The sequence below is a fragment of the Hylobates moloch genome, unplaced genomic scaffold, assembly GCF_009828535.3.
Source record: "Hylobates moloch isolate HMO894 unplaced genomic scaffold, HMol_V3 SCAFFOLD_1, whole genome shotgun sequence".
NCBI lineage: Eukaryota > Metazoa > Chordata > Mammalia > Primates > Hylobatidae > Hylobates > Hylobates moloch.
The window spans coordinates 102,862,892-102,880,356 of NW_026652276.1; the positions used below are offsets into that span (position 1 = coordinate 102,862,892).

General features: G+C 43.8%; 1 protein-coding gene across 7 annotated transcripts in view; it reads right to left on the bottom strand.

The window, feature by feature from the left end:
* Positions 1-837: 837 nt before the first annotated feature.
* Positions 838-17,465, bottom strand: part of GTF2I (general transcription factor IIi) — a 113,141-nt gene continuing 96,513 nt past the window's right edge. For all 7 annotated transcript variants that reach the window (XM_032756580.2, XM_032756554.2, XM_032756545.2 and 4 more), the window contains 15 exons: positions 16,561-16,744; positions 15,560-15,618; positions 15,099-15,173; positions 13,408-13,509; positions 12,428-12,493; positions 12,067-12,250; positions 10,102-10,157; positions 9,341-9,421; positions 8,350-8,433; positions 7,501-7,684; positions 5,994-6,022; positions 4,672-4,713; positions 3,530-3,571; positions 2,679-2,754; positions 838-1,978 (listed from right to left, as the gene is read on the bottom strand). In XM_032756580.2, the coding sequence (XP_032612471.2) occupies positions 2,696-2,754; positions 3,530-3,571; positions 4,672-4,713; positions 5,994-6,022; positions 7,501-7,684; positions 8,350-8,433; positions 9,341-9,421; positions 10,102-10,157; positions 12,067-12,250; positions 12,428-12,493; positions 13,408-13,509; positions 15,099-15,173; positions 15,560-15,618; positions 16,561-16,744 (1,247 nt within the window). In that variant the 3' untranslated portion in view covers positions 838-1,978; positions 2,679-2,695. The remainder of the gene's footprint in view (positions 1,979-2,678; positions 2,755-3,529; positions 3,572-4,671; positions 4,714-5,993; positions 6,023-7,500; positions 7,685-8,349; positions 8,434-9,340; positions 9,422-10,101; positions 10,158-12,066; positions 12,251-12,427; positions 12,494-13,407; positions 13,510-15,098; positions 15,174-15,559; positions 15,619-16,560; positions 16,745-17,465) is intronic.

A 17,465-nucleotide genomic window follows, 5' to 3' on the forward strand; every position in this document is an offset into this window, starting at 1 on the left:
TGGTGGGTGCCTGCAATCCCAGCTACTCGGGAGGCTGAGGCAGGAGAATTGCTTGAACCTGTGAGGTGGAGGCTGCAGTGAGCTGAGACAGACTGCACCATTGTGCTCCAGCCTGGGCAACAGAGCAAGACTGTCTCAGAAAAAAAAAGAAAGGAAAAAAATGTGTTGTGTACACACAGAATTGTAATGGATTGAATCATGAATCTCCTTGGCAAGTCTGTGACCTCACAAATGAGTGTGAAACCAGTAACTGAATGGAGATTCATGGCAGAGCTGGGCTTTCACCAACGGCAGCCTTGCCATGGCCCTGATTCTCCAGGATGGGCGCTGGGAGATGTGGCTGAGGGTGGCGCGGCAGGACACATTTTAAGAACATATTAAAAGAACTGTGAGACGCTATCAGAGAAGTGGTCTCCTCCCAGGTTAGCAGGCAGGTGAATCGTGAGATCAGTTTCCCTTTCTGGCACACGCGGATAGGGCACGGCAGAGGCAGGGATCACGCTGAGAACAGAAGAGCCTCAGAGCCAGTGTGTGGGCTCAGGCAGGAGGGGCTGCTGCACGAGCTCTCGATGGCAGGGGCTTTTGGCCCCCAATGTCGTACGTGAGCGGCTCTCCATCCACAGCTGGCATGGCCCAGATGGAAGGGTGGGGGCCCTGGCCCGCTCAGAGGAGATGGGCAGCAGTGGTCTGAGAAAACACCGCAAGTGGCGCTGTCCCCGGGAGGCCCGGAGGACTCTGCCCAGTGCCAGCCTCGGCCTTGGTCTGCGTCCCACCTACACCGAGCCACCCCCAAGCTTCCCCAGACAGAACCATGAAAACAGCTGAGAGAGCAATGACTTAGTGTGTGAAAGGCATGGATGGATTTTATTGATTACCCTATATCTACAATTTGAGGTAAAATAGAAGCAACACATAAAAGGGCCTATTTCTGCTACCATGTCATATAATTCTCCATTGTGAATATTGTGATAAAGCTACTGAAAACTATGCCGTCACAGAGCCTAGCTTCTTGTAGAGCTGGTATTTTTACAACTCGCATCGCTTGTGAAATCTCAACACATGTAAGACTCTCCTAGGAAGGCGCAGAACGTCAGAGGTTGCATCCTTAGCCCCCTGACCCCTCCTCACTCCCCGCGCTGGCACCTCAGGGTTACAAGAAGGACTAGGAACTAATGCCGGCCACGGCGACCCCTGGAGAGGGGCCGGCTAGAACAGCGTTCCTAAGAATCCGCGCCACAGCAGGTCCCGCGATGTTGGGGCCTCAGTGTCATCGAGCTAGCCCCAATCCTCAACCCGATCTTCAACTTCTGGTACACCATGCATTTTATTTGGACGAAAAGTAAAAGTGGAAGAGGTTCTCTCTGTATTTACTCTATAATTCACACGCTGAGATACTGACCTCTGACTGTGAGGTGATCCAGATGGTTTTGCTTTTAATTATGATAAAAAAACATAGGAACCATGAGAGATAGCTTAGGAAAAGGTTTAGTCAAATATACAGATAGCAACTGTTCACTCAGTCATGAAGGAGAGCCGTGAACAAAGGATCATTTAAATGATTTTTTTTTTTTTTTTCAAATAGAAAAACTAAAGAACTGAACTATCACAGGAATTTTTCTTCACTGCAGAAGCTGAGATGTTCCAGTAGGAGATATCTTCACTTGATTGGAAAATAAACACCGTGACTCAAGGCTCTGCTGAGTACATAAAAAATCTGGTGAGATTCATTCCTGTCATTTTCCCTGTCATTTCCCAGCATTGCTGTAAAATCCTGATAGTACATTCCCAAGTACACCAGCCATTCCAGACCCACAGTCACTCTGCTCTTTAATTCACAGAACTGCTGAAAAAGTAGACATTTCTATCTAAAAGTAGAAAAAAAGGTTTGTATAGAAGGTATTTCTGTTATACAAGTATATTACACAGCTTGGGGTAGTAACAGGTCCGAAAAGCTCTTCTCAACCACTGATACTTTAAGCTAAAATAGGAGAGAAAACAAACAAGCAAGCAAAGAGGTTAATCTAATTACAGGAATTTAACAGTCACAAATATCACAACTTAATTTGCAAATTCGGGTTTACAATGACTTGGATTCAGATGCACTCATAAAGCGGAATGAAACCTTAAGTCCATGAGCTGACAGGGTAAGGCAAATTCCAGTACAAGTCTCTGGATTAAAAAAAAAAATCCATTGTCAAAGTTTCCTGACTTCGGGTCTCAAGCTACTGCTCCTATTATAACTTGGCCAAATTTAAAAAATCTAGAATAACAGGATCAGACTTGTTAACTCAACTCTGCAAGATGAACAATAGATCTGCAGCTCTGTGAGACTCTGCAAAATACTATTACTACAGAAAAAAAAAGTCAGTCTAATGATTCTGACTCATAGTGAATTCCAATGAGGAGGACAACATTTACTCTATAGATTAGAAACAGAACATTCTTTTTAAGGCAAAAGTGCTTTTACATCTTTGACTGAGAGACAAATATTGATCCAAGGAGAATCTCCCTGTTGAATCTTCTAGCTTAAACATCCGGGAAGGCTCCCACCTGGCTCCCACATTCCCTGAAGGCAGGGCCACCATCTTATGTGAAAGTGGGGAGATCACATTAGCTACGCGTATGCAGGGGGTTCGGATGGACACCACACGGCATCCCTGACACAGAAGCTGATTTACCCTAGGAGGGAAGAGGTCTACCACGTGGGGTCTGGTTCTTGCTTGATCTGAGAGCTTCCATCAGTCTCTTTTATTTCTATCAATGGAAACAAAATGGTACCGATTAATTATTTTGCAGACCTGCTCAGTGATAAATCCATTTGTACCAAACTATTTACTAAGATATGGTTTAATAAGAAGGACAAGACACCAAACATCAAAAGAGCTTCAGAGAGACGTCTCTTTAGCAATACATTCAAACTTTTGTTACTTATGTTTTCAAAGTAACATATTTTGTGGCTTGTATGCATTTAAAGGACATACATTATGTTATCTAGGTTATGTAGCACAGTCATTCACGGAGAATTTACCAAGTCATCTGGGGGAAATGGAGTAAAAGCCGCTATGCGTCATCGCTCAACAGAATAACCTGCAAATCCAATTCACCCAGAAGAAAGAGAGCAAAACCACCACCCAGTTCTAGTGAAATAGTTTAAACGCACAATCCTTTGTCCTGATAAAAAAAGTCTTAGCTGGGCGAGGTGGCTCGTGCCTGTAATCCGAGCACTTTGGGAGGCCAAGGCTGGCGGATCACTTGAGGTCAGAAGTTCGAGACTAGCCTGGCCAACATGGTGAAACTCCGTTTCTACTAAAGATACAAAAATTAGCCAAGCATGGTGGTGTAGGCCTGTAATCCCAGCTACTTGGGAGGCTGAGGCAGGAGAATTGCTTGAGCCCGGGAGGCGGAGGTTGCAGAGATCGTGCCACCTCACTCCACCCTGGGTGACAGAGCAAGAATCTGTCTTCAAAAAAAAAAGAAGAAGAAGAAAGAAGAAGTCTTAAGGACTTGCAGGACCACCCCACCCTTTTACCTTCTGTGGCTGGAACTTCCAACTGGCTTGGTTCAGCTGATTCTAAAGAGAAACACAGAGACTGATTTCCACACTGTTCAACAGCTGCTTTATACCATGTAAAGAACCCAGGAGGAGGAAGAGGAGAAAAGCCCTCTAGACTCTGTACAAACACAGGTGCATGATGAAACCATGCTCACAGTCTTGAGATGGAGCACACGATTATCCAAGTGTACTTTCAAATTTCTGTTTCTCAAGTGTGGTCCTAAGTTCATATATACAACTGAAGTCTGAAAGAGCAGAGTCTTAACATAGCTCTACTATGAAAACAACAAGTTCCTTAGTTATGCTTTCTCCCTCATCCTTCTGTTTACTCCCTTTAATAAAAGCTTTTCATTACTTTTTTTGTTTTTGTTCGTATGTTTGTTTTTTTGAGACAGAATCTCCTTTTGTTGTCCAGGTTGGAGTGCAGTGGCACGATCTTGGCTCACTGCAACCTCCGCCTCCCAGGCTCAAGCGGTTCTCCTGCCTCAGCCTCCCGAGTAGCTGGCACACGCCACCATGTCCGGCTAATTTTTGTATTCTTAGTAGAGGTGGGGTTTCACCATGTTGGCCAGGCTGGTCTCGAACTCCTGATCTCAAGTGATCTACCCTTCTCAGCCTCCCAAAGTGCTGGGATAATAGGCGTGAGCCACCGCACCCAGCCTCATTACTTTCAATGACTCACAGAGCACCAGGCCATTCCACTTGTTTTTTAAGGAATTTTTTAAGAGCACAATCTGTACATTTCTACTGAAGAACATTTTGCTCAGTGACTTATGGCAGACATTAGAAATGGATGGCAGAGTCAGGTTAAAAGGACGGCCCTCTTGCTCTGCCATTTCATCCTATCCATTAATCCTGGGGTTCCTGATGTTAGGCCTGAGCTGGGATAAGGGGTGCAAATGGTCTGCAGCCCCCAGTTCTCAATCAGGACCCACAGCTTGAATTTATGTTCTGATCAGCTGTCAAACCCAGCAGTGAAAACCACAGAGAGGCATGTGCACGCTGTGTAACTGAGTCCTCTCAGGGCAGGTGACTGAGAGCCGAGGCCACACGCAGGCACGCCATGTGTGCCACCGTGCAGGCAGGAGTAGCTCCGGGCCCTCCCCTGCCTCACTCACCTTGTATCACGGGGCCTTCTGACTCACTCTGATCAACCAGCTCTGAAAATGAAGCAGATTGGTTTAAATAATGTAAGGACGTGTTGTTCCCTTGGAAAAGCATTTTAACATACATTTGCTGTTTCCCTCAAGATGAGAAGGAAACAAACCTCAGAGTTCTGATATGTCCCTCAGAATCACTAATTCATAGTTATTACCATAAAACTCTATTCCACACTACCGCACAAGAACAGGAACAAAAGAGAACATTTTATTTATTTATTGAGACAAGAGTTTCGCTCTTGTTGCCCGGGCTGGAGTGCAATGGCACGATCTCAGCTCACTGCAACCTCCACCTCTAGGATTCAAGCGACTCTCCTGCCTCAGCCTCCCGAGTAGCTGGGATTACAGACGTGCGCCACCACACCCAGCTGATTTTTGTATTTTTAGTAGAGACAGGCTTTCACCATGTTGGACGGGCTGGTCTTGAACTCCCAACCTCAACTGATCCGCCTGCCTCAGCCTCCCAAACTGCTGGGATTACAGGCGTGAGCCACCGCGCCTGGCCTCACTTTTATACATTTTTAATAGTAAAGTTAAGAGAACAAAACACACACGCAAAATTAAGTTTGGCTCAAAATACTACTGAAAATGACATCAACGTTAAGGAATTGAAAGGACATTTGTTCACTCGCTCAGCAATATTTGAGAGGCCCATGTGTGCCAGGCATCGTGCTGAAATACTAACAGAAGCAGGCACATTGTGACTTACTTTGTCACGAAATCCAAGCACAGTAATTATAACAGTCATAAAAGCAGTAATAAATATAGATTGTATTCGCTGAGCACATACTGTAGGCTAAACACATACTATAGGCTAGACACTGTTCTAGGTTAGGGGGCTGCAAACTCTTTTCTTGCAGAGCCAATTACTAAATATTTTAGGTTTTGCAGGCACACACTTGCTGCTGCCATCTCTCAATTCTGCCATAAACAAATGGACACGATGGTGGTTTCAATAAAACTTTATGCACACACATTGGCAGGAGCTTGCTGACACCTGTTCTAGATGCTTTCCATCTACTGGAACAACTCCCCCAAAATCGGTGCTATTATTACCATTTTATGATTCAGTGCATCGAGGATAGGAAGTTAAGAAGCTTAAATAATTTTACAACTAGGAAGTGCCTCGTGTTTTTACTGAGGGCTAAAACAAGCATTTGGCATGGTTACTGACACAGATCAAGTAACGTGGTACACGTTAAGCATGTATACACACTCAGAAGCACACACATCAGACCCCGGGAAAAAACAAAAACAAAAACACTTCACAAAATACTCACGGTTATTAATCACAAGTCCTGGAAATGGTCTAAAGAGAGAAACAAATTGTAAAGTATAACAATTTATTTTCACTCTGTAAGAATTTACAGGTATAATTGTTTATTCAACTCATATCTAGCCCACGTCATTTACGTACCACAATGAGAAGTATTATCCATGACCTTATAAGCTTATGGAAGAGATAGAAATGTATCGATAATAAGAACACTGTTAGAAAGTGTTACGCTACTAGTAAACGGAGGAAAAACAAAAAATAGAAACGCAGAGCAGGGAACAGAGTGATTCTAAGTTCAACATAGGGAAGAACAGAAGGGGCTTTTTGCCTAACTCCTGGGAATGATACGGAGAATGATCGTGGGTGAAGTGGAACCAAAATATGAGATTTTGAAGGAAAGAAGATTGGAAGAAGACGAGTGAATGAGAAGCCTCAAGAGGATTTATTACGAGATTTCTGAGTGCCAGTCCTAAGAGATCTGAACTAGAGACAGTAGCAATTTGATGATGAACTGATTGGGCAGGTTGAGTCGTAGCTGTTTCTGGGGGGCTGGAAGACAAAGGGGAAGATAACCTGGGGTTGGTGCTCAGGTGGGCATCTTATGGTGACAAGGACACGGGAAGGAATGTGGTGCTCACAATGGTGTCAGAGGTGGGTACAATCATCACGCCCGCTCTATCGGAAGGAGCTGACACTCTCAGTGGGAACAACAATCAATCTCATTTACAGACAAAGAACAGAGTGACCTGGCTAACAAATAGCTGATGCCAGGTTGAATCCGTCTGACCTGAAGCCTGTGACAAGGTGCCCTAAGACAGAGGTTGACAAAATTCTTCTTTTTTTCTTGTGATGGGAGTCTCACTCTGTCGTCCAGGCTGGAGTGCAGTGGCATGATCTTGGCTCATTGCCACCTCCACCTCCTGGGTTCAAGCGATTATCCTGCCTCAGCCTCCTGGGTAGCTGGGATTACAGGCACCCGCCATCATGCCCAGCTAACTGTTGTATTTTTGTAGAGATGGGATTTCACCATGTTGGCCAGGCTGGTCTGGAACTCCTGACCTCAGGTGATCTGCCTGCCTTGGCCTCCCAAAATGCTGGGAATACAGGCGTTAGCCACTGTGCCTGGCCAAGGTTTTTCTATAAAGTGCTAGAGAGTAAATATTTTAGACTTTGGAGGCCATGCCGTCTCAGTCCCAGCTACTTACTCACTGTGACAGGAAAGCAGCCATGGATAATACGGGTGTAGCTGTGTTTCAGGAAGACTCTAAAAATAGGAGGCAGGCTGAATTTGGCAAACAGTCCTAGTTTGCCAACCCTTTGCCAAAGAATTAGAAGAGTCAGCTTAGGTAGAAGCACATCTAACATTCTAATGATGAAACAAGTTATTTTGATTTGTTTATTGCACAGCATAGGAAGCCTGATTCGATGACTACCTGTGGCTGCATTTTAGATGAATCAGCCTCATGAGCTCCAGATTCGTTCCTGTGACTAAGCAGGAAACTCTCACTTACCTAATGACCGTGAATTTGATAAACTCGGCAGAATCTAAGATCCTTCTCATGGAGCTGATTTCCAGGTAGCTGGGGGCTTTGAAGGACACCCCCGGGGGCATGCCATCAACCACCACACAGCCAGGGTTAATTGTGATTTTCCTGTAGGGAACTTTCACAGGAAAACCCATACCAATAGCTTCACCTACAGTCACAGTGAGACAAACAGCACAACAGCACAGATTAACCCACTGCCTTAAACAGTCTGTCAAAAGCACAAGATCAACATTTATTTTAAAGACTGTCTCTGCTGTTAACTAAGGTCTTTGTACACTTCAAACAAATTTAAATATGAACCTTAAATTTTTTTTTTTTGAGACAGAGTCTTGCTCTGTCACCCAGGTTGGAGTGCGGTGGCTTGATCTCAGCTCACTGCAATCTCTGCCTCCCAGGTTCAAGCAATTCTTGTGCCACAGCCTCCTGAGTAGCTGGGATTACAGGTGTGCGCCACCATACCTGGCTAATTTTTTGAATTTTTTAGTAGAGACAGGGTTTCACTATGTTGGCCAGGTTGGTCTTGAACTCCTGGCCTCAAGTGATCCACCCGCCTCAGGGTCCCAAAATGCTGGGATTATAAGCGTGAGCCACACTGCCAGATGGTGAACCTTAAATTCATTAACTTTCATACTGACAATCAATAGTGTAGCACTAATGGTATCTTAAATAAATTTAGCGCAAACAAAAAACTCGCTTTTAAATTTTAATTCCTTTTATATAGGATTACAACTACCTAACCATCATCTGCTGAAAAGATCTTATTAAAACAAATCTTTGCTTATAGCAACTGTACTTTGCAAATGCAAAACTTACCAAATTTCCGACTAAAGAGGTCATTCACTTGTTCTCTTAGCTGTCTAGCTTTTTCAACTTTTGAGAGTCTTTCATTATCATCATCTGAAACAGTTCAGAGAAAACCCAAAACTTAAATACTGCTTTTTTTTTTTTTTTTTTTTTTGGTAAAGAGATGGTATCTCACGATGTTGCCCAGACTGGCCTTGAACTCTTGGGCTCAAGCGATCCTCCTGCCTTAGCCTCCCAAGTAGCCGAGACTACAGGTACAAGGCGCTGCTCAATGATGCACTTTTAATCCCAATTTTTAGGAGCTCTGTGTAATGTTTTCAAGCATTTTCCATTTTTTAATGATTTAAGTATTTGAGCACTTTGAGCTAATTAAATTTGAAATTGTTTAAAATAACGCCTAACTAAAAATGCTACAAATTTATTCTTGTTATAAAGACCTTTACCTGCTGTTTTATATAGATTTTTTTTTTCCCAGATGGAGTATGGCTCTGTCACCGAGGCTGGAGTGCAGTGGTGCCATCTCAGCTCACTGTGACCTCCACCTCCTGGGTTCAAGCATTTCTCCTGCCTCAGCCTCCCAAGTAGCTGGGATTACAGCCATGCACCACCAGGCCTGGCTAATTTTTTTTTGTATTTTTAGTAGACACAGGGTTTCACCATGTTGGCCAGGCTGGTTTTGAACTCCTGACCTCAAGCGATCATCCCGCCTCAGCCTCCCAAACTGCTGGGATTCGGTCTTATATAGACTTTTTTTAAGGAACAGACTAGACATTTGGGTGGTTAACAGGATTTAGCTCATGCCAAGTGCCAAAACTTGCCGGAGCTGTTTGGAGGGCAACTGTATTTGGAAGGCAACTGCTGTAGGGGTCTGGGAGGAGCGCCAGGCAACGTGTAACATATCCGAGTCCCCGGATGAGCTGAGCAAACCTCTCTAGTTGGGAAAGTCCAAGAGGCCCTGAAGAGACCCCCCCAAACTCTGATGGAAGCAGAGAAATCATACCTGGAATTGTCACCTGAATGATGTTAAGGTCTTCAACGCCTGATGCAGTAGTATTAACATTGGGTGATGAATTTATTTTTCCTGAAAATATACATTTAAAATCAGGATTTGTAGAAAACATGGTCAACATCTCTAATAATCATGCTGTCTGAGACTGTATAATCTCAGTCCTGTTCAAGGTTCTTTCTTTCCATGGCAGATCATTTCAAGAAGACATGATGCCCCCTGAAGGGCTGCCTTTCACTGTTTTTCTCTTCCTGGAGGTGCTTAGGAGATCATCACACACTCACAGAGCCATCCAATTATTAAAGAACTAAAAATTGTGAAATAGCCCAAACTACACCTTTGAATGGGTTTTCTTTTTTTTTCTTTTTTTTGAGATGGAGTCTTGCTCTGTTGCCCAGGCTGGAGTGCAGTGGTGCGATCTCGGCTCACTGCAACTTCCGCCTCCTGGGTTCAAGCGATTCTGCTGTCTCAGCCTCCTGAGTAGCTGGGATTACAGGCACCCACCACCACGCCCGGCTAATTTTTTTATATTTTTAGTAGAGACAGGGTTTTGCCATGTTGGCCAGGCTGGTCTCGAACTCCTGACCTCGGTGATCCACCCACCTCAGCCTCTCAAAATGCTGGGATTACAGGCCTGAGCCACCATGCCCGGCCTCAATGGCTATTCTTTAAACAATGTTTGTAAACCACAGCTGCACAATGCATGCCTAAAAGCGTGTGTTCTATAGCAATAAAAATACAGAAAATACACTCACTGGGAGGGCTCTTAGAGGAGGTGCTCTCCTTAATCGCCGTCTCAAACATTTCGGGCCTATAGACAAAAGAGAAAAAAATGTGCTGATCAAACAGTAAAACTCTGACATTAAAATTTGAACAACTCAAAGATTTACAAACCAGTAACTCTGTAAAGTCTAAATTCAATTCTTAGTCATGAAAAAACAGAAATCACATGCTTATCTAAAGAACCACAGCCAAAAAGACAAACCACAATTGTAAATTTAACATCCATTGCTGCCTCTCATTGGCCGCCCTTCCCCTATGCTGGTTTTACTGGCATCTTCTTTCCAAGGTTAGCATGTATCCTGAAAAGAATCAGCGCCAGACTTGAGGATGGAAAGAGAAAACGCCCCACGTACGCAGCATGGAAACACAAGATGGGCTGTGAAAACAGGAGCACTTGAGGCTCTCGGTCCGGAAGCAGAAGCAGAGGGCTTAGGGGCTGCCAAACCTCTGCAGACCTGGCCAAAAGTATAAAAGGTGGCCATTGGCCAGGCGCGGTGGCTCATGCCTGTAATCCCAGTACTTTGGGAGGCCGAGGCAGGCGGATCATGAGGTCAGGGGTTTGAGACTAGCCTGACCAAAATGGTGAAACCCCTTCTCTACTAAAAATACAAATATTAGCTGGGCATGGTGGCACATGCCTGTAAATCCCAGCTACTTTGGAGGCTGAGGCAGAAGAATCGCTTGAACCCAGGAGGCGGAATTTGCAGTAAGCCGAGATCACACATCACTGCACTCTTGGGTACAGAGCGAGATTCTGTCTCATAAAAAAAAAAACAGAGGTGGCCAGCTTTGCTTGAGAGCATCCCTGGGTGACTCAAAATTAAGCCTGACACCAAGTAAATGAAACCTAAAATTCATTTCAATTGATTTCAAATAATTCATGTGCATTAGCATGTACTATAAAATTCCAATTATTCTTATTTCTTTTTTTTTATTTTTTTTTGAGACAGAGTCTTTGTCACCCAGGCTGGAGTGCAATGGCACGATCTCGGCTGACTGCAATCTCCACCTCCTGGGTTCAAGCGACTCTCCTGCCTCAGCCTCCCGAGTAGCTGAGATTACAGGTGCCAGCTACCACCCCTGGCTAATTTTTTTTTTTTTTTTTTTGTATTTTAAGTAGAGATGGGGTTTCACCATGTTGGCCAGGCTGGTCTCGAACTCCTGACCTCAAGTGATCTGCCCACCTTGGCCTCCCACAGTGCTGGGATTTATGGCCGCACCCGGCCCATTCCTATCTATTTCAATTATGTTAGCCTAATCCACAGATGTTCAAGCAAACAGGAGAAATTAAAAATATTCTATTAAGTTGGAGAAATAAAAGGACTTAAAAAACTAAACAGCTGCTCAGATTCCAGCAGCATCAAGTAGTAACATAGCTGTGTAGATTTAGCAACCAAAAGTCGTTATCTCTCTAGTATGGTGGAGTCCTCCTTCCCTTCTACTAGCAGCATAAGGAAAATTTCTTTTTCTTTCTTTTTTTTTTCTTTCTTTTTTTTTTGAGATGGAGTTTTGCTCTTGCTGCCCAGGCTGGAGTGCAGTGGCACGATCTTGGCTCATTGCAACCTCTGCCTGCTGGGTTCAAGTGATTCTTCTGCCTCAGTCTCCCAAGTAGCTGGGATTACAGGCACGTGCCACCACACCCAGCTAATTTTTGTACTTTTAGTAGAGATGGGTTTCATCATGTTGGCCAGGTTGGTCTTGAACTTCTGACCTCAGGTAATCCACCTGCTTTGGCCTCCCAAAGTGCTGGGATTACAGGTGTGAGCTGCCGCGCCTGGCCAGAAAGTTTTAAACATGTACAAGAGTGCAGCTTAAAAAGGAGTTTTTCTGACTCCAGAGCTAATTCAGCCCTGCCAACAAACACGAACCCACATACCCATCTCCCAGTGTCAAACACAATCAACTCATGCTAATCCCACTTCATCCAATTTCCTTACTTTTTAATGATGAACTTAATTTTGGCTTTGTTTCTGAGTATCTTCTCCAGCCTTGGAATGCCAAAAGTCGATGGTCTTCGGAATGGCACACCCTCAGGTAAGCCTTCCACGTAAAAGTCTTCTGGGAAAGACTCAAATAACGCGAACGGCACCTTCACAGCTTGTTTAAGGCCAAGAGCTTCCCCTGCAAAACAGCCGCGTACACAAAACAGAACATGGGCGAAATGACGCCATTCAATCCCGAAAAACCCACACGTTGCCAATGACAGGGATACTCCAACGCTCAGTATCCCACTCTGCTCCCTCCTACTCCCATGAAGGCACCCTGCGCTGCAGTAAGAACGTTTCAAAATAGACTTACCGCATTTCTCATTGAAGAGATTTTCAACTTTCTGTTTTAGGTCCGTGATTTTGGCATTCCAGGCCTCTGCATATAAAACACGAGAGTTAAATTGCAATACTTATCACAGTACTTATCAATACACGTTCACAGGCAGGAGTGTTTCATCTTATTTGTGCATCTTGTTTTTTTTTGTTTGTTTGTTGAGACGGAGTTTCGCTCTTGTTACCCAGGCTGGAGTGCAATGGTGCGATTTCTGCTCACTGCAACCTCCACCTCCTGAGTTCAAGCAGTTCTCCTGCCTCCGCCTCCTGAGTAGCTGGGATTACAGGCATGCGCCACCATGCCTGGCTAATTTTGTATTTTTAGCAGACATGGGGTTTCTCCATGTTGGTCAGGCTGGTCTCGAACTCCCAACCTCAGCTGATCCGCCCACCTCGGCCTCCCAAAGTGCTGGAATTACAGGCGTGAGCCACCGCGCCCAGCCTTATTTGTGCATCTTTAAGAAGAAATAAAAAATGTATAATCTTTTACCACAATATGACTTGACAACTACTCCAATCCTGATACATAAGCAAACCGTTTTAGTACATTGCTTTTATGTTGACTACAAATAAGTGAACAAATGCTGAAATAAAGAAAAAACAAATAAAAACCCCCAAAAGGCCCCCACAAATTATAGTGTCTACTACATGCGAGGTATGGTTCTAAGTACTTTAAATGACAGTATTTGTAATCCTCATCATAACCACATGAGAAAGAAAGTAATGTTATTACCATTTTGCACAAAGGGAAACTGAGGCAGGGTGCATTCGCCTGCCCAAGTGGCATCGGATTTGAACTCAGATCTGAACTCAGGCAGCCTGGCTCTACGGGCTATTCCTTTAACCTTTGATGTATACTGACTCACCAATAAGAACAATTCACTTGGCAAAATGAAACATGATGAACGTATTCTATTTAAAACTATGAAAAGAAAGAAAAATAAAACGCATATTTACCAAAGGAAAACTCTCTCCCTCGTGGCTTGAAGGGAACGTTAGAACCGTTCGTCTGGGTCGGGGTTCGAACAGCTGAGGTTTGAGGATTGTTGTTATTAGGGCCTAAAGGACAGTAAAAATAATGATAATCAACACACATTTAATGACGTTAGTGTCTCTAGGTTACAGACTTCAAGTCCAGCCTGTGCCAGAAAACAAAGCTAGGTTCAAATTGAAATGGGTATTCTTGTCATGCCGGTGAGTTCCACAGAAACCATTTTTCTATTTCTACAGAAACCCATTTTTCTTTTCTTCTTTTTTTTTTTTTTTGAGACAAAGTTTCACTCTTGTCGCCCAGGCTGGAGTGCAATGGCGCAATCTCGGCTCACCACAATCTCTGCCTCCTGGTTTCAAGCGATTGTCTTGTCTCAGCCTCCCAAGTAGCTGGGATTACAGGCATGCGCCACCAGGCCCAGATAATTTTGTATTTTCAGTGGAGATGGGGTTTCTCCATGTTGGTCAGGCTGGTCTTGATCTCCCAACCTCAGGTGATCCGCCCGCCTCAGCCTCCCAAAGTGCTGGGATTACAGGCGTGAGCCTCCATGCCCGGCCCTAATTTTGTATTCTTAAAGCAGGCCTCCCAGGTCCCGTGAACTTGGATCTGCCCTTCAGGAAAGGCTGGCATCTTGTATATAAGAGAGATCTTCCTCTGATCTTTTCCAGAAGGAGGAAAGTAAAGGGTTCAATATATTTTTAATTCTTGGCATTTTTGAACAGAAATAATTAATCAGGTGTAAGTTGTCCATGGATGCCTGTTGGCTATCTTATGAGAAAGCAGGCTCTCTGACAGTGTGCCACATGACTAAATGGGGACTTCTGCGCCACTCAACACCAGTACGGCAAACTCTTATTTAAAAATTTGACACCTGGGATATAGAGAATGATCCTAATGCAGTGATTTCCTTCTGCATTTATGAAGAGATGGAAGAAATATCCAAACTTGACTGTTGGTTGGAGATTGTCTTTAGTATTGTATGCAGTATTTTAACACTGTGAGCCTGAAAAGATGAGAACCAGCTGGGTGTGGTGGCTCACTTGAGGTCAGGAGTTCGAGACCAGCCTGGCCAACATGGTAAAACCTCGTCTCTACTAAAGATATAAAAATTAGCTGGACTTGGTGGTGGACGCCTGCAATCCCAGCTACCTGGCAGGCTGAGGCAGGAGAATCACTTGAACCCGGGAGGCAGAGGCTGCAGTGAGCCGAGATTGTGCCACTGCACTTCACCCTGGGCAAGAGAGTGAGACTCTGTCTCAAAAAAAAAAAAAAAAAAAAACTTTCATTCAAGGCACCACTGTTTAAACCACCCTAAACTTTCTTTCCTTAAAAGAATAAAAAAAAAATGAAGAGAAAAAAAAGATAAAACATTCCACGTGACTCTGCACCCTTATTTGTTATGATAAAGGAAAAGTATTTTAGGGCTTTTCTTGGGGACAGTTTATGATGTGATCCATGTTATCTGTTTTCTATTAAGGATTTTAAAATTTTCAATTAGAAGCATTCAGAAATTTAGCTTTATCACAGGCAGCTGTTCACAGTTAAAGCTGGTTTGGTTAACGTCATCTGTATAAACCTGTATAAACACATAGCTAGTGAACTGACATAATTAGTAAACTAGAGAATGAACAGAAACATACCGAGGACTGGCCCTTACCTTCCACAGTGACCTCAATTTCAGGAACCTTTGAATTACTCCCAGGACTTCGTGGTCTTTTGGGGGACTGCAAAGCTGTAAAATAAGCAGAGTTCCTTTTGTATATTGCAGGGAAAAAAAATACAGAAGGAGATGCTTTATAAGAGCAGAGTATTAAAATTCATACAGTTTGGCTCTTTTCAAAGAAACCTGCAGAATTAAACTTGTGTAATCCTCCACAGGGGCTCAACAAAGCTGTGAAAACATGAATGAACTGGGATTGCAAATGTGACATTTCCAATGAAATGTTTTTTTTTTTTTTAAAAAAGAAAAATAGTTCCATTAAATAAAATACCTTAGAAAGCAAAGTAAACAACTCCAAGCCCCACAAAGATATTGGCCGATTCCATATGATTTAAGGAATGCGATAGAGAGTGTCTTAATGCGCTCAAATAGGATACGGAGTACACGTCGTCTCTTACCTTTAGTGTTTATTTTACTAGCCATCCCAGGAGGCAAGTAGGAAATAACTAGTTCAGGTCTAGAAAGAAAACCAAGAAATGTTACAGTAGCCAGTACAGTGGTGGTCTCACAGCTAGTAAAACGGTCGTGATGTGACCAGGGTTTTTTTTCTAAAGGCGTTCACAGAATCATCCTGTAACATAATAATTCCTAGTGTTGTGGACAAAAGACCCTGACTTTTCCTTCCCATGACTGGTAAGGCATTTTATGAAGAGTAAATAAATGACTATTTTCATTAAAAAAGAAAAGAAAAGAAAAAACACTAGTGTACTTTCTTTAGCCACTAAAATTCTGCAGAAATGTAGATAAGAAAATCAATCATTAGGCTGGGCACGGTGGCTCATGCCTGTAATCCCAGCATTCTGGGAGGCTGAGGCGGGTGGATTACCTGAGGTCAGGAATTCCAGACCAGCCTAGCCAACACGGTTAAGCTCTGTCTATTCTAAAAATACAAAAATTAGCCAGGCGTGGTGGTCCAAGTCTGTAATCCCAGCTACTTGGGAGGCTGAGGCACAAGAATTGCTCGAACCCAGGAGGAGGAGGTTGCAGTGAACTGAGATTGTGCCACCACACTCAAGCCTGGGTGACAGAGCAAGACTCCGTCTCAAAAAAAAAAAGAAAGCAACTCAGTCACTGATATTTAGTCGCTCTCAAGATTGATCAGGAATAACAGAGCAGATAAAAAAACAGCAAATTAAACTTCCATTCAACTACTCAGGCATACTGTGAGTCACCACGGGGCCTCTTGCGGTGACTCCGCGGAAGCGATCGTCACTATTTTCCTTGCACTGATGAAGATGACTGAGTACGGGCAGGGGCAATGGACAGTACCAGGACTGCAGCTCACAGCCAGGCTTTGACATAGCCATGCCTGTCACCTCTAGCTTGAAAAACATTTTAACAGAAATGTCATTTTATTGTTTTAATTCCAGAAACGACTACAGTGGCAAAGAGAACTTACTTTTTAACAACGAACTTGATTTTATTACTCCCGCGGACGATTCTTTCAAGTCGTGGAATTCCAAACCAGGTAGGGCTTCGGAAGGGAATCCCCTCCGGCAAGCCTTCCACATACAAGAACTCGGGGTTTGATTCAAACACAGGATACGGTACTTTTACTGCCTCGGTGAGTCCAAGAGCTTGAGCTGAAAGCGCAAGAGAACTTAAGTTGCAGAGGATAACATTTGACACAGACATTCTTTTCTTTGTGTCTACATTCTCGAGTACAGTATGGACAAGCTCCCTACGGTCAAGCAATATCCACTTCATATTGAAGGCATTTTGCTTAGGATATGGGGCAAATCTGAAGAATGAGCCTAAAAAATAAGTGCTTTTAGGAGGAACATTTTAACACTTTCAACCAAAAGGAGAGTTATGTTATTAGTGAAAATGACCTCTGTGCTCTGGGCAGAAATGACCGAAGGCCATTCCACACAGCAGTGGACCCTGCTGGCCTTTGTGTTATCATCAAGAAGCAGGGTGTCTGTTCACAAACAGGCGGTGTCTACAATACATCTAAGCAGCACTCAGTTTGAGTGGTCAGAGGCAGGGTAGTCAGGACACCTGATCTGAGACAGGAAATGTCAACCCCAGGTATTGAGATAATGGACATAAGTGCCCCGGGAATTTTGCTAGCACTGCCCACTCCTTACTTCCTTCTCCATGACAGACACACCCAATCAACTGAAACACTCTTTCTTGCTGAGCCTCCTCAGAATCGTTCTCAAGACAGCACTCCAGGAAACCGCTGTCAACAAATCTAAGCTGAAACAAATGATGAAACCTATTTGCCACATGGGTGTTAGCCAGATGAGAAGAACAAACAGCGGAACTGAGACTTATCCCAACGCCTCCCTTCCTCTCCCA